The sequence below is a fragment of the Impatiens glandulifera genome, chromosome 9 (assembly GCF_907164915.1).
Source record: "Impatiens glandulifera chromosome 9, dImpGla2.1, whole genome shotgun sequence".
Lineage (NCBI taxonomy): Eukaryota > Viridiplantae > Streptophyta > Magnoliopsida > Ericales > Balsaminaceae > Impatiens > Impatiens glandulifera.
The window spans coordinates 23,650,054-23,668,292 of record NC_061870.1 but is presented as its reverse complement, the minus strand read 5'-3'; the positions used below and the strand labels follow the sequence as shown (position 1 = coordinate 23,668,292).

Genomic DNA, 18,239 nt, shown 5'->3' with positions numbered 1-18,239 from the left:
TTGTATTTGTTTAAGGAATTATAAGAGTAATAAATAATTTGGAGATAATCACTAATCTTAAAACTTATAAACGGGATCATGGCGCTGAGATGTAAGACTAGTTCTCCTTTAATTATAGAAAATATAATTTAATTGTGTATATTTGAACTAAAAAGAATTATATAAATGCAATATTTAATTTACAAAAGCTAAATATATTGTAAGATTGTGAGGTAATTAATCAAATATATTTAATTTAAGAAATTATATATAAAGTTAACTTGATTTCCATCATTTGTAAAAGAATTATGTTAAATATTGAATTAAATTTGAAGAACATGGTTTATATTAAAATTTTATAGCTTATACATAGTTTTAAAATATTAATATAAAATATGACATAAGGTACATTAATGTTTAAGATTGACATGTGACCTATTTAAATAAATGTGATGTATGATTATTTCATTTTAAATTATTTTATTTTATTAATTTGTATAATTATTTATAAAAAAGAATAGTTAAAGTTGGCCAGCAGCCTAACCCATTGCCTTTGATAGTACTAGGCGGCTAGGCCCAGTCCGACTCTTTGTAACTGCTTACACTTTTTCATCTATTTTGATCCCAAAAAAAATTCTCTTTAATTTATCACATTTATTTTAGTTTCACAAGACAATTAGTCAAACATTTACAACAACAAAAAAAAATGATTGATATTATAAATATGAAATTTGAAGTCGAGTCTTCACAAATTATTGGCTATACATTTACAAAGTTAAAATTATAATAAAAAAGAATATATATTTTTTTCAAATGATTTGAACAAATGAAGTTATAATGTGATTTGAAACCTATACAGGAAAAATAAATAAAAATTAAGTGAAGAGAGAAAAAAATCAAGAAAATGACCATGTTTAAAAAAATTTTGTCCCAAACATGGAGTAGAGAGAAATAAAAATATTTTTTTTTGGAAAATGACTATGTTTGAGAATATTTTTTATTTATCTCTCCTCCACATAAATGACAGACTACGTCAGATTTTAGCAACAATTTTTCGCTCTCAATTTGATTATTCTGTCACTCTTTTTTAAGTTATAATTATTAATTTTATATAAGATTAATTTATAAAAAAATTGTAAATTAATATTTAACTATTTATCAAAACAAACCATCAATAATTTGTATTTGAAAAATAAGTGAAATCTTTTTACAACATATAAAATAAAAAGTTTCGACTACATATACTGTTATCTTATGAATTTTTAGTTTAACTTGCAGCATATGATATTTACAGAAGAAGATGCATTTCACCATCTTGATAATGATAAGTTGAAATTGAAAGGAGATGAAAAGTGGACTTTTAAAACAAAATTGTTTAGTTAAAAAAACCACATTTTTAATGATGATTTGATAACTTAAGATGTGGGGAGATGTTTATAACTTCAACCAATCTATTTAACCATTCATATTTCAACTAAATATATTAGTTTATACATGTTACTTGTAAAATTTTGTATCTTAATTATATATTTTTTTGAATCAATCAAGTTAATTTATTTTGAAGAAATCATATTATTTATCTAATTCATTATTCATAGCTATTTAAAAATAATAATAATAATTTATTATTAATTTGTGTTATTTATATTTAAAAAAATCATTACAATAAATAAATATAAAGAATACAATCAAAAATAAATTATGTAAGGATAAAATAGTTTTAAAAAAGTTGATAAAAAGATTAGGTTTATTTATTTCAATCAAATATTTTTTTTACTATCAAAGTACAAATAATTACATTCAATTTTACTTTTCGCAATGATGATTATGAATAAAAATATTCAGACCTTATTCTAAACACTAACACCTTTTATTTTAATCAAGTTAAAACTTAAACAACTAACACCTAATCAATTTAATCCAAACTGATGTTCCCCAACAAGGTTGGGATATCAAGGGAAAACTCATTTTATTTCACTTTTTATATTTTAAATTAAAAAATATAATAATTTATATTTAATTTAAATGATTAAATATTATGTAATTCGTAACAATTTATTATTCCATATCCAAATATGCAATTTCTACATTTTCATTTTCCCATTCAATTTGCACTCTCATCATAGACAGATGATCTAAAAATAAAGTCCACCATCAATTTTAAACCAAATTAGACTTTATAAGTTTTGTTAAAATATCACGACTAAGATAATAATTTGAAATTGCCCCTAGTAACCGATTCGAACCTAGCCCGATTGATGCGGTTTATCCCGTTTTGACCGGGAATCGGGACGAATCGGATCAAAGAAAACTCGAAATATGTTAACCGGGGTTTGGAAAGGGACGATATTTAATGCCTCACATCAATTCTCGAATAAAAAAATATTCATTTTTTTTAACGATAGTTGTTTAAAATAATTAATAATATATACTTATTTATTATTTAATGCAATCATTAATTTTTTAAATAAAAATATCTTTATCTTCTTTTGTTTAATTAATGCCATTATTAAAACCCTTATTAAAAGGCTTCGGATCTGCTGTCCCAAAATAATGTTCCACTTGCTGTCTCATAGGAGAGAGAAGAGTGTGGAAAGAGGAAAAAGAAAATTAAATATTAAAATAAAATGTCATATGTATATAATTTTTTAGGGTTTAGAATTTACTATTTTAAGATTTAGGGTTTAGGGTTTAGAATTTAGGGTTTAGAGTTTAGGATTTAGGGTTTATTTCATATATATATAATTTTTTATTTGTCTAATTTATCAAAATTATGTTGTTTTGATGAATGAGACATATTTTGGGACAGCAGATCCTTACCCTTATTAAAATTATAAATTATTGATAATTTATAATTATATTAATTATTTATATTTTAAATTTAAACTAATTTTCGGTTTCGGAATTTCTCGTCCGGATGGAGGTGAAAATCGGGACAGGAATGATAATGCAATTTCTGAACTAAACGATCTCATTGTCATCTAATCCAACTAAAAAAATTTAAAAAAAAAAAAAATCTCACTATTTGTGAAAGATAAATGTATAGGAAAAGGGGAGTACAACACATAGATTATGTTTTATTATTTTGTTTATCAATTGACGAGCCTTCCGTATATTCAACAACACTGCAAAAATAACTATGATTTCTGTTTTGAATGAGAAGAATGTTAAAAAAATAATCTAACATTTTAATAAAAATATAAAATTTATTCATTTATCTATTTAATCACATAGAATAAAGAAAATTTAACAAATAATAAGTTAATACCAGTTATGATATGAAATGTTATAAATTAATAAAAAACACCCTAAAATACAAAAATAAATAAATTATCAACGAATTTAAAATAAAATTTCTAATTTCAATCAGAAAATCACACTTTCTGTTTCAAAATTACTAAAACAACCCAACAAACAAAAGATTTACGTGGCAAAAAAACAAACCTAACTAAAAATAATTAAATTGAAAAACAACTCTCAAATTGAGAAACACTCATACACTATAAATTTATTAAAAAAATTAAAATCAAAATCAAAATAGAATAGAATAGACATCTCTCTTGACCAAACAAAAAATAATTATTTACAAAATAAATAAAAGTCAAAATTAGACTAAATTCAAATCAAATTTTAATAACCACCTTTAATTAATTCCAAATATATGACCTGGCCAATCGAATTTCCATCGATCAATAAATCTCTGCCACATCAGCATTTCACGTGACTGAGATCCTCCAGCTCACATACTAATGGATCCACGTCATCTATCGAGATCTCTCAACTCATCCTCTCATCCGACGTGTCTGTCCACGTGTCTCGCGCCATATGATGGGCAATCCAATCATCAAAATATCTGTGGCCGACCGATCAATTCCTAATCCTAGCCGTTAATTTCTAAGCTGTTTGTTTTCATGGCTTCTTCACAAAACTCATGCTCAATCCAATCCAATCCATGAAAATTTGTAATCTTTCACTAACCCACTGAAGAAGAAGAATACGAAGGCAAAAACCCTAATCGATGATTAATCTGAGGCCGCCAGAAAGTCTGGCATCAGCAGCGGCAGGTGCGGCGTCGCCTTCCTCGACTGTAACGGCTGAGAAAGCGATCTCATTCATCTCTCGAGGTTGGAGAGAAGTAAAGGATTCAGCCGATGCAGATCTTCAATTGTTGAAAGACAGAGCAAATTTGTTCAAGAATTTAGCCACATCGTTCGACCGAGAACTGGAGAATTTCCTCACTTCGGCATCGAAATCAACGATTGGTGTTCCCGCCATCATGTCATCATCGCCTGAGGAGATCGATTTTGTGAAGCGTTTACAGCCGAAGCTATCGGAAATTCGCCGCGCCTACTCGTCTCCGGATTTCAGTCGGAAGGTTATTGAGAAATGGAGCCCTAGGGCGAGAATTCGTCTTGATTTGTCGGCCATAAGGAATATTATGTCGGAAGTGGAGGTTGGTGATGATAGTTATGGAAGAAGGGTAGGGTTTACAGATTTCAGGTGGGACTCTAAAGGAGAAGTTTGCTCTGATGAAGGTCAATTTTTAGATTGGGAGCCAATTCGTGCTTTCAAGACTCGATTGCGTGAGTTGGAACAGAAGAATTCATCTTCAGTTATCATAAACCTCAAGAACAGTGAATTCGTGGAAAAAGTGAAATCTAGTTTGGTAAGTTTGTTTCCCCCCTTTTTCTTCTGCATAAATGATCCAAGTATGTGTTGTTCAAGTTCATTGATGTCTGTTTCTTCTTAATTAACACTTCATTGCATAGTTTTTGACATTTTTTAGAACTCAGATGTTCTTGTTGATTTCTGCAGAAGTCAATCTGCAAGGAGCCATCAGACTCCAAGGTTGGTGCTAAGCTTTCATGATATATGTAGAAATATTTAATCACTTTTAACTCTTTCCTCAATTATTCAGTCCGAGTGTTTGTGTTTGATTTTCTGTAGGAAGTTCCACCATTTGATGTACCAGAACTACTGGCTTATTTAGTTAGACAATCTGGTCCTTTTCTCGATCAACTGGGCATCAAACGAGGTAAAAGAGAACACCTTTTCATCAAAAGAATACTTCTCCCTTGCAATTCTGATTCTTTAAAGTCGATTTTCAGAGATACCCGACAGGATAGTAGAAAGTCTGTGTAGCAAACGAAAGGATCAACTTGTATTGCGTTCAGGAGAAGCAGCCTCCATGATTGAAGGTGATAACATAAACGACGAATTGGATCTTAGGATAGCTAGCGTTCTACAGAGTACAGGACATCATTATGAAGGAGGCTTCTGGACAGATAGTTCGAAGAGAGAATCTCCAGACAATAGTAAGAGACATGTCTCGATCGTCACCACGGCTAGTCTTCCTTGGATGACAGGAACTGCTGTGAATCCACTGTTTAGAGCAGCTTATTTGGCAAAATCTGCTAAACAAAACGTAACACTCCTTGTTCCATGGTTGTGCCATTCCGATCAACAACTAGTTTATCCTAACATCACTTTCAGTACGCCAGAAGAACAAGAAGTATACATTCGTAAATGGCTCGAGGAAAGAGTGGGATTTGATGCTAATTTCAAAATCTCGTTCTATCCAGGAAAGGTAATTTCAATATCTCATTATTTGAACATCGAACTTCATTGCTTTGAACTTCACAATTGAAATTGTTTGTACTCAAATTGTACCAAACCAATCCACAATCAACCCTAGTTTGTACTCAAAATTGTTTGCCTTTGAAATATATTAATGTTGGGATGAACTGATTTTTTTTTTTATAAATATAGACCAACTTGAGACTATTGAAGAATGTATAACATTTATCCATTTATAATTTTAGATTGTCATATATATTACTCTTTTATTTGATTGATTCGGATATGAATACAAACCACACCCATGAATATAAAATTTAGGGTATAATTTTCCTCTATTTGTACTAGATTTTGTTTAATTAACTATTCTGAAGTTAGTTCACAAACCTGTCAAATGTGAATTCTTTGATGTATAGGGTTGGATATTCAAAAATTCTATACACGATGTATCTAATCCGTCATATATAAGCACGAATATAGGGTCTTATAGAGTATAAACCAATCTATTGGTATTTAGCCAAATAACTGAAGCAGCTGATATGGTTTTCTCTTATTATTATTTATGTTATTTGATTATCCTTCTAATGGTATCCATATATTTTTTCTCTAGTTCTCAAAAGAGAGGCGAAGCATAATACCTGCTGGAGATACTACACAGTTTATACCATCTAAAGATGCTGACATTGCTATCTTGGAAGAACCTGAACATCTTAACTGGTATCATCATGGTAAACGTTGGACTGATAAATTCAATCACGTGGTTGGTATTGTTCATACAAATTATCTTGAGTATATAAAACGAGAGAAGAATGGAATGATTCAAGCTTTCCTTGTTAAACACATAAATAACTGGGTTGCCAGAGCTTATTGCAACAAGGTATGTATATATTCTCTTTCGAAAATATATTTCATCCAATTTATATCTGCGGATGTTATCTGGACAGATTCTTCGCCTTTCAGCAGCTACTCAAGACTTACCAAACTCTACCATCTGCAATGTCCATGGTGTGAATCCAAAATTTCTGAAAATTGGGGAAAATGTTGCTGCAGATAGAAATCGCGGAGAGAAATCATTTAAAAATGGAGCTTATTTCTTAGGAAAAATGGTTTGGGCCAAGGGATACAGAGAGCTGATTGATTTGTTGGCTAAACATAAGAATGAACTTGATGGTTTCAAAATGGATGTATTTGGTAATGGAGAGGATGCTCATGAAGTTCAGAAGATGGCTAAAGAATTGGATCTCAATCTCAATTTTATGAAAGGAAGAGATCATGCTGACAATTTTCTTCATGGGTAAGTTTCCTTCTAAGCAAATCATTATTTTTCAATTCTGCTTTTTTTGTTTATGTATCTAGATCCAGATTAAGACGAGAAACAACTAACAAATTTCTTAATTTTTCTCATACTTCTATTTGATTGCTGCTGTCCATTCTTAGCATTTAATTAATGTGTGTTGGGTTGCAGTTATAAGGTTTTCATAAACCCGAGTATAAGTGATGTGCTTTGCACTGCCACAGCAGAGGCCCTAGCGATGGGAAAATTCGTGGTATGTGCAGACCATCCATCAAACGAGTTCTTCAGATCGTTTCCCAACTGTCTCACGTACAAAAGTCCCGAGGATTTCGTGATGAAGGTGAAAGAAGCAATGGAAAATGAGCCTCAATCTCTCACACATGAACAAATGTACAAACTCTCATGGGAAGCTGCCACTCAAAGATTCCTAGAGTATTCCGACCTTGATTCTGTCTTGAGTACCGAAAGGAGGAGTAATTCAAATTTAGTCAAATCGATGTCAATGCCTAACCTATCGAATATAGTTGATGGGGGATTGGCATTCGCACATTACTGTCTAACGGGTAATGAGTTGCTTAGACTTTGTACTGGGGCAATTCCTGGGACACGGGATTACAATGAGCAACATTCAAAAGATCTCCGCCTTTTGCCCCCGCAGGTAGAGAATCCTATATACGGTTGGTAGATTCATCGCCATTTTGCCAACAAATCTATATAATCACAGTCAATGTAAAATAATAAAACTACCACGAATTTGTTGTTTCTTTGGCATTAATTTTTGAACAATGGGAGAATAATGTTATTTGAAAATGTAACCATCTTATAACTATACAGAATTAACAGTTGATTCTATCCATTCGAAAAAGTTTAATGTTACTACCATCTATTCAACTATTAGGTTTGAGAAATACTCAGGACATGTAAATAACCATTGTACCATAATTGTTTTTAAATGGACTAATTGGAAATAAAGTAATTTGGAATGATTGAAGCTCTGTAAGGGATATTATAAATTTATTTATTATTTATAGTTTATTTTAGATTGTGATATAATAATTTAAATAATGGCATGAAGATTACAAAAAGTAAGATTGCCCCCCAACATAAAGAAAAGGATAGATCATGTAGTTAGTGCTATCAATCCTTTTCATTTCAATTTATGATTTCTCTCTCTTTCAGGAAGTTTGTATATTCTTTGTTACATCTTTAAGGTCACATTCCATGATCTTCTTCTGGTGAATAGTTTAGTAAATAGCACTCATTAGTAGATGCCAACTTAAGAAACATTGTGATTAGCTATATATTGTGTTGTAACTAAAAGTGAATTCCAAACAAGGCTTTGGAAGAAAGGACCCATTGAAGATAACACATAAAGATGAGTTATTTTAAGGATGAAACAACCCAACATATATATAAGATGGAGTCAAATCATTGTCCCATTTTGTACTTGAGACTGACAACCTTTGAGATCCTTTGCTAGATTGGACAATAGATAGGTTATATAATAAAGAATGATAAATTTTTGGAGTTTGATGACATTTGGTAGGATGAGAATCAAATATTCCTTCAAGAAAGATAAGATTTTAAACTATAAGGCTTCTCTAAGTCATATGGACAACCCCCAAATCTTAATGAATAAGGAAAATGGTAAAGAACATGATAGCACAAAATAACCCCCAAAACACAAAAGTTAGAGCAAATAGCAACAATTCTGAGTAACAAACAAAATTAAAAGAGAATCTCATGTTAGACTAATATCCTTTTAGAAAATCCACGATTTCTACATTTGATTACATCTAAAAGTGCTTTAAGTTTAAACGGGGACTATGGATGTGAGGTGTCATTAGAGCCGTCAATTTGGGTTAGACCCGTTGGGTTGGTCCGTCCCGCCAAATAATTTAGACGGGTTAAGTTGAAATATTAGTAATTCATTTGGAAGTGAGCCTACACGGGTCAACTCGCTCGGGTCGCGAGTCGGGTTTTGGTTGGCCCGCGGGTTGACAAAAAAAATATAATCTGATTTATAGTCTTATAGGCTAGGGCGTATCCAGAATTTTTTTTTCCCTGAGCTGAAAAGATTATAGGTATTATACTAATATGTGCATTGAAAGAATAAGAGAGTACATTACACATAGTCAATGGTATAAATAACAAATATCCATTATATATAGAAATAAGTTGTAGCATATAAGCATTAACCTTGATCCAAATTGACTGAATTTTGTGCTATTATGTTTCCTGTTATTATTGCAAGAAACTACTAGCTAGAGTAACTTAATACAATAATTTATATATTGTATATATACCAAAATAAAATAGGCCTAACATTCTTTTTTCTACCTTAGAAATATAAGTGCATTACTTGTATAGTCTAATATGAACTTTACCAACAAGAAGACTTTGAATATGCAAAATAAACGAGATTTCTTAGATTTATAAAGAATTCAAGAATTAAATTTTAAATATGAATGTTATAGTTATATTTAAATTGATTGAATCTCTAAAATTATGCATGTTAATTGGTAATAATTTTTATTTTATCATATGTATAATAAAAAATGCATTTAAATGTATTTTTTTTTTTATATATATATATTGTGGTTTGCATCTTCCTCTTAAATTTCTATTGGGTTAGTTAGAATTTACTGTATTTAAAAAACAATAATGAAAAAGAAATGTAAGTTATTTAGTTTTTAATTGTTTGTATTATTATAATATAATTTTGTTTTAAAATTTAAATTTTATAAAATTAAAGTAAAAATATTCGATTAATGAATTAAATGATTTTAAAGTGAAAAAAGATGTTATAAGATATAAGGTCCGATGAAGAGTAAAAATCGAATTGAAAATCAATCCAATCAACCATGGTTAAATTAAAAACGTTGAACCAAACTAATTAGATTGATTAGTAAAACCACTAAATCAACCGTGATTAAAATTTAAAATTAACTAAATAATTTTCTTACAACTAAGCAATTATTAAACTACACCTATTTTTTTAAATCATAGACAATAATATTTTGAAAGTATTAAAAATAAACATAGACTGATAAACTGATTTATATGCAATTTATTATCATTATTTAGTAATATTTTTTTTACGAACCATTAACCGATCAAATAGCAGTCAACAATTTTGTAGTGCATTTTTCTGACCGAACATAAATGTTCACCCTTAGTTCTGGTTTGGTTTTAGGTTATTCAAAAAAATAAACATTATATCACTCTCCTTTTATTTTATCAAATAAATTAATTCATTAAACAAAATACTAAATATCCTCTATTTTAAATTATTATTTTTTTAATTTATTTATATATATATATATATATATCAATACCATTTAAGTTTTTTTTACTTAAAAAACAAATATTTATACCTCTTTAAAATTGTCATTTTTTTTTATTCTCTAAGTTGTTTAAATAAACTCTATGTACAAGGCCTTCAAATGATTTGCTCTTGTGATGATAAGATAACAATGGGGCGGTTCGAGGCGGTGAATGCATTTATCATCCACGCTTCATTTTTATTTCGGAAATTTTATAATACCATCCCCGCCCTGTTCAGTTTTGTTCGGTTTCGGAGAATCTCCGCGGAACACCTTTAATAAAATATTTTTTAAAAAAACAAAATTTTTATAAAATAATATATATATAAACGAATTTTTTAATATAATATATTATAATATATTAAAATTTTATATTATTATAAAAAATAAACTTACATCTCTTATAATAAATAAATATATTGGTGATTTAATATATTTAATTATATTTTATAGTGTTTGAGGCATAATTAGGATGAGATCGGAGCGGGTCGAGACGAAGACACAAATACCATCCCATTCGATTTCAAGGAAAACCGTCTCAAACAAGACAATTCGATTCGGCGAAAGACAATTTACGTCCTTAAATGATCATAGCCAATAAAGATAGTCACTTATGATGGAGTTCTTAAGATCTTGTTTCATGTGGAGTTATTTAATTATTTGAATGTTTTTGAAATTAAATCATATATATAAAAAAAATATTAAGGTTTTTTTTTTTGTTTTTAAAATTTATAAAATATAAATAAAAATATTTTGATATTTTTCTTAAGTAATGAAGTAATTTAATAATTACAGATTAATCAACTTGGTAAATGAGTATTTTTTTTTTAAATAAAATAAAATATACAAATAATTATTTTAAAAAAGAATTCATGTATATTAAAAATAAAAATAAAATATTTTAAGCAAAACGACAAAGCATGATACAAAAATAAAAAATAAATGGTATTTAATAAGTTATCAAACTCGTAAATCTTTGAGAATAACGATTAACTTTCTTGATAGACTATAATGATTTTCCTGAACGAATCTTAGAAAACATCATAATAATAATAATATTATAAATGATACGTATCGGACGACTACGATCATTGAAAATTCGACGATTTCTCTTCAATCAGATAGTCTACAAAAAAAAAAATTAGGATGGTAACACAAATATAAAGGTCTTTCATATTAGTCGCATCAAAATAAACTTCTCAACAATTACCCAAATACTCGGGCACAAAAGACTCCAAATACTAGTCACCCTTCAACAATGCAAAAGTAAGTAAATTGATGATTCAACTTATTCGTGACACATACTACTAGTCATAATACACAATTTTTCCATGCACATATCATCTGTTAGAATTCCACTATTAATAACGTTTCATCCAAAGACGAGATCTTGGAATGAATATTTGACTCCCAAAGTTTTCTCACCAAAAATTATGTGAAATCATTTTAGGGAACAATTTCTAGCCATGCCCCCATATAGAAACTATTTATATCTTGTCAACGCATAATCTCTTGTTCAGACGGTGACACTTATTTACGTCATACCAAAAGTAAAACTCTATTATGGGACAATGTTTCCATAATGTTTAATCTCATTCTATATCTAATTCGGCTAGCGAACTCACTAGACCGATAATCAAACATGTCCTTAACTGTGTCATTTCTACATATAGAAATGAAAGCAAACTCATGATACGTCGTGGCTAGATTTTTAACATTACATCAAATGTCATCCCAAAATCTAATCAAAGAATCATCCCCCACAATTAATTTAGACTGCTCACAAAAACTTTACATATAATAAAAAAAATTCTTTCCAAATACTACACTCCGCTGGATAATTAGATATTTTGGTGAACCAACCAACCAATCATTACCATACTTATATCATATTATCAACTCAAAGACTATTCGACTCTATTGCAAATTTACTATACCATTTTGATAGAAGAACTTTATTAAAAGAAATAAGATCTTGAATATCTAGACTTACTTGACCTTTAAAATATTTAACTTTATCACAACTAATTAGATGACAAAACGATGATTTAAGAAGATCCTCATAGAAATTTACACATTATTCCCTCTATTTTCACCATCAATACTCGTGGGAAGAATGAATAACGATATCATATATGTGGGCATAGTCAACACTCTTAATAATGATTAACCGACCCTCTTTTGAGATTATTTATTTTTTCATCTAGACAGTTTACATTTTATCTTAGTGATAATCGGGTCCTAAAAGACCTTTGATCGTAATTTATCACATAATAACATACCAAGATTACCCATTATAAACCCTAACACATTTGACACCCTTATTCTTCTAGATGATATCAATTAATGTCAAATTTTATTTAAATTAAGAACAAGTTGAATCTATAGATTGATTAAGTTATATATTCCTTTAAATTTGTTATTTAAAGACTTACCTATGCTTATTACGATTTAATCGAATCAAGTAAATTTATCTTAGTTATTAATTTCGATTATCCATTTTTTTTTGTTTTTGTTAAACTTCCAATATAATTTATTTTATTTTATTTATGTCATAACTTATTAAAAAAACAATGTAACTAAATGTATTGAATACACTTTAAATAAACTCATGCTCAGTTCGATTTTGATTATTTTAATAACCCAAATTCAAAAAATATTTTTACACTTTCTATTTTATATTGTTAATAATTAATTAACTAAAATATTACAATAAACTTAATTTTTATTTTTTTTATTTTATTATTATATATTAATATCTTTAAATTTTTTTATTCAAAAATATATTTCTTTGTAAAATTAACACAAATCATTAATTAATATTTTTTTTAATCAAATAAGCTGAATCAAACAAATTTATCATCATTTGCGACAACTAATTGATAGAATTTGTGCCTGCAGAGAAAAGATCTTATCTTGAGTCGACCGATTAGAAACCGACAGATAGAGTAGGCGCCAGTGGCAGGTGAGAAGCAGGAGATCCTTCCCCCCATAATTCTGGTCCCACATCTTTAATATTAAAATATTAAATATAAAAAATAAAAAGAAGTTGTCGATAAACACATCTAACTTCTGATTGGTTACATTCTTGACTTGGCAGCCACGTGGGCCACGCTGTGGGTCCCATCTTTAGAATCTACTTCCTCTCCAGACGGGGACTAAGTTCTAGGGGGTCTGTATGCTTGACGCGTGTACAGTTAGATGTGGGGACCACCTCTATTACAAAACAGAATACTTAGGAGCACAAAACTTCATTAAAGTTTGTTTGATATAAATTATTAAATCATCAATTCATTTTTAAGAAATAATATTTTCTTTTACTTATTCTTCATAAAATTGTAAGATATTATTACAAATAATATTTAATTATTTTAATTTTAAAAATATTAAATTCAATATCAAACCCTAAGAGCTTATTTCATGTTGAGTTATTTGAAATTTTTATCGAGTCTTTTGAAAAAATTATTTGATGAAAAACTAATATGCTTAAGTTAAATTATTATAATATTTTTTTTTTTACATTTTAAATTTTATAAAAATAAAATAAGATTATTTTCAAAATAAATATGATAAGATAAATAAATTTTGGTAAAATAAAAACTAAAAATCTAAAATTAAATGAGCTCAAAATTTTGTTGGGTTTTACTTTTTTTTTTTTTTTTACTGTAGAATTAAAAATATATATTATTTTAGGTTTTAGTTGATTAACTAATATAATCGATTTTTTTTATACTTAAAATTTATAAAAATAAAATAAAGATAATTTAGTATTTGAATTAATAAATAAATAATTAAATGATAAAAAAATAATGGGACATTTATTATTATTATTATCATTTCAAATCCAACAAATCTAACAATAAACAAGCAAGTAATTATTTTCTTAAAAAAAACAAATATGAGCTCTCATGTTTTGAAATTGAGCTAATGGTTTCTAGACACGTGGCCGGTTGACGAGCTGTCCAGGGCCCGCCGTTCTTTGGTTTATTCGGAAAAATCACTAAAAAAAAATAATAATAATAAAAGTGAAATCTAAAAGGTGTAGGTTATTGTTTGATATGGATTATTAATCACACTAAATTCAAAATCAAGTTATTATTTTATATTAAAATATTTAGATTATTAATTATAATACCAAAATTTCGTAATATACTGCTTATATCAATTTAAAATATTACATTTTGAATATTTAATTAAACTATATTTTCCAAAATAAATTCTTTTGTTTTGACATATTAACTTTTAACTATTTCTTTAAATATAAAGATCTTTTGGTTTACACAAATAAACAAAACAATGTATATTTAAATGATCAATAGTAACATTCACGGGAACAAAGTCATAATCTTAATTATGAAAGTAACGAAAGGAAAAAGAAAGTAATAAATACTAATACATCTATATAACTTATTCTCAAACCTAAAATATATAAACGACATATCAAACACTAATTCTTCTCCAATTCAAAAACTCATTTCCGAACTAAAAAAATATTAATAAAATATTTACTTTACACTAACTTTTTAACCTTATTAATATTATTTATATATTTATCAACTTTACATATTTAACCATAATATTTTATTATTCATTTAATAAAATTAAAATAAAATTAATTATATATCAATATTTCATGCACAACAAAATAATTCAATAATATATCTAAATAAACAAACATTATTAATAAGAAAATAAATTTTTTTAATATAAAATAAATTAGATAAAAAATTTAAGTATAATATAATTTAATGATTTAATTATACATTTAAAAAATATTATAATTTTTTATTTTAAAAGTAAAAAAAATAAGTTAAAGAATCAATTTGCATTATAGATATTTGAAGTTATATAAAAAAATATAAAAATAGATTAAGGGTCATTTTGAAAGAATGACTAAAATGGGAGAATGAATAGTGTTAACGCATATTTGCGTTGGCCGGAAGAGAGTCATTCGCAAACGCGGATGACATCCGGTTGGAAGAAAAAATGCATGCATAATGGGATTTGGGTGCCCATTGGAAATGTTCTAAATAATTAGAATGCATGTGTATAATTTTTTTTCTCTACAAATCTATTAAACAATAATAATACAAATTATTTTTAAAATTTTGAAAATCCAATATAATATTCTCATAATTATTACCTATTTACCTTCCCTTCAATTTAAAATGTTAAAAATGAGAATCAAATAACCTTTAATATATTAGAAACAATAATACTATTATGTAACATAATCTTAAAATAAAATAACACATGTCTAACCCTTCAAATATGTAAACTTGTTGACAACCTTATATCGACTAGCGAGATTTTTTTTACATTTGTACAGTTAAAATTAAAACAATAAAATCATATACAATCAACTATATAATACTCCTACTAACTCACTTTCGTCAACCAACATATTTCTTATTACTCAATCATCTCCTCTTTATCGATATTTGTCAACTCACTTCAGTCAACTAACAATTTTATTCTCACATACTTACCAACTCACTTCGGTTAACCATCATATTCTCTTTATTATGCATAATCAACACTCAAACAATTTAAAATATTATTAGTTTAGTTTATTAAAATGTTAAGTTATATTATTAGAAATATCATACTTTCATCAAATTTGAAGTTAAATTTAAAATATAAAGTATTATTAGTTTAGTTGGTTAAAATGTTAAACTTATATTATTAGGTTAATTAGTTTGAAACTTTTATATATAAGAGTAGTGATAGAGGGAGTAAAAGATTGGTAGGGAATGTAACGAAGCGAAGTGATAAGGAAGGGTGATTAGGTCTGATGACTAAGCATAATTTAAAAATTTTATTTATCTCTCTATTATTCATTAATAATTTATTTATTTTCTTTTTATTAATAATTTATTTTTTATATCTTTAATCTTTATTAATAATTTATTTTAAATATTAATATGGACAATAATACAAATAACAAAATATATATTATTAAATATATATTATATTTGATAAATATATATTTAATAGAATAAAAAATTAATTATATTTTTTTAATTAATTATATTTTCCTTCTTTCTTTCATTTTTTTTTCATATTTTATTTTTTTATAAATTATATTATAAATTCAATCAATTAACTCAAAATGTTATATATTATTTATTTTTATATTATCATATTGAATTATCTCTCGTCACAAAGTACTTTTTTTTATTTACCTTAAATATTAATAGTTGTAGTTTGAGTTATATTTATTTTGAATATTAGTATGTATAATTTGAGTTAGATGATCTTGACAATTTTTTTTATTTTTATTATAACTCATTTTAAAAATAAATAAATAAATTATTAACACAAATATATATATATATATATATATATATATATATATATATATATATTCTAATGGAAGAGAGAAATAATTAATTAAGAAATTAATAATTTTATATTTATTTTATTATTCTCTTAAATTTATATTTATCAAATATAATATATATTTTATTATTTATTTATTTGATTTATTATTCTTCTTATTATTATTTTAAATTTATTTATTTGACTAGACCTATGACTAAACATAATTTCAAATGTTTGTTTATATCTCTTTTATTCATTAATAACTTTTCTTTCTTCACTTTATTAATAATTTATTTTTTATCGCTTCAATCTTCATTAATAATTTATTTATATTATTAATTTGTAAATATTTGTTTACATATTTTATTATTTAACTTATTTATTTTAAAAAAATAGATTAATAATAGGGACAATAATAAATTAAATAAATAAATAACAATATATATATTTAATTTGTAATATATATTTGAAAATAAAGTTAGTTTTAAATCTATAAAATAAAATGTTAGATTTGATTTTTAAAAATTATAATTGTGTAATTAAATAATTAATATCAAATTTATTTATTTCCTTAAGTATTAATATATAATATATACTTTTTTTAATTATAAATATTATTTCAGCATACCTCGATCTACCTAAATTTTGAAAATATCATACATTTGCCTTACCAATAATTTCGGTATAGTATCATACCTTACATTTTTTCGGTATACCAAAAATATCGATATTTTCAATATATTACGGTACGATATTTTCGATATACCTATAATTTCAGTAATTTTTTCCACCTCTAGCCATGAAAATATGTATAAATGTGCAATAGTCTCAAATAAATAAATAAATCCAAATTGATATATAGTAACATGGTAACAAAATTGTGATAAAATAGCAATTTCTAAGTAAAGCCCATTTGGAATTAATTTGGATATGTTTTTGTTATTCAAAACATCAAATAAGTTATGCCTTGGTACAAAATAATGAAGAAACAAATTACATAGTTATGCTATTATTTTTTTCAAATATAATTTATTTTATGGAAAAAATAATTAAGATTTCAGAATTATAACTTTATTTCAAGTATTATAGAGAAATGAAATTCACATTTATTCTCCAACTATTGATATTAGTCCTTCCAAATAGTTGTGAAATTAAGAGGCTAGTATAATAAAGTGGCTTATCAACATGAAATCCCATGCATATTAGCTTCTTATTTAATATACCTAGGTTAAAGTGAGATTATGATGTTAATTTTTTTTTGTTAGCATCAGTACAAAAGTTAATTGAGATATTCAAGGTCTAAAATAATAAAAGTTAATTGAGATACCTATGTTTTTTGTAATTTCTTATAACTTTATTGTTACATATTTATTTTTTCATCAACTGCCCACATATATATATAAAGATATCTGACTTGTATAAAAAAATACTACCAAATCAGACAAAACTTTTCATCATATATGATTGAGATTTTGATTTTAGGTAAGTTGTTTTGTAATTGAATCTCTCCCCCGTAAAAATCACAGTTAACAACTTTAAATTGTTGAACTAATTAAATTTGAAAAAAATGGACTAATTAAAGGCCAAACATGTAGAAAACATATATAGTTAATTAACAATTAGACTATCTTAGAGCAACTCCAATGGTACTGTAAACCTATACCCAAAATAGATTTTTTCCTCTCCAACACTGCAAACAAAACCCCAAAATGAGATTTCTCATTTCCCCTTTCTTGCTA

General features: G+C 26.5%; 1 protein-coding gene across 1 annotated transcript; it reads left to right on the top strand.

The window, feature by feature from the left end:
* The first annotated feature begins 3,915 nt into the window (after window positions 1-3,915).
* On the top strand, window positions 3,916-7,702 carry LOC124913865 (digalactosyldiacylglycerol synthase 1, chloroplastic). Its single transcript, XM_047454299.1, has 7 exons — window positions 3,916-4,645; window positions 4,795-4,827; window positions 4,927-5,014; window positions 5,088-5,566; window positions 6,167-6,433; window positions 6,501-6,850; window positions 7,022-7,702. Exons 1-7 carry the CDS (start codon window positions 3,998-4,000, stop codon window positions 7,533-7,535), a joined length of 2,379 nt encoding a protein of 792 aa, XP_047310255.1. The 5' UTR covers window positions 3,916-3,997; the 3' UTR covers window positions 7,536-7,702.
* The last annotated feature ends 10,537 nt before the right edge of the window (window positions 7,703-18,239 follow it).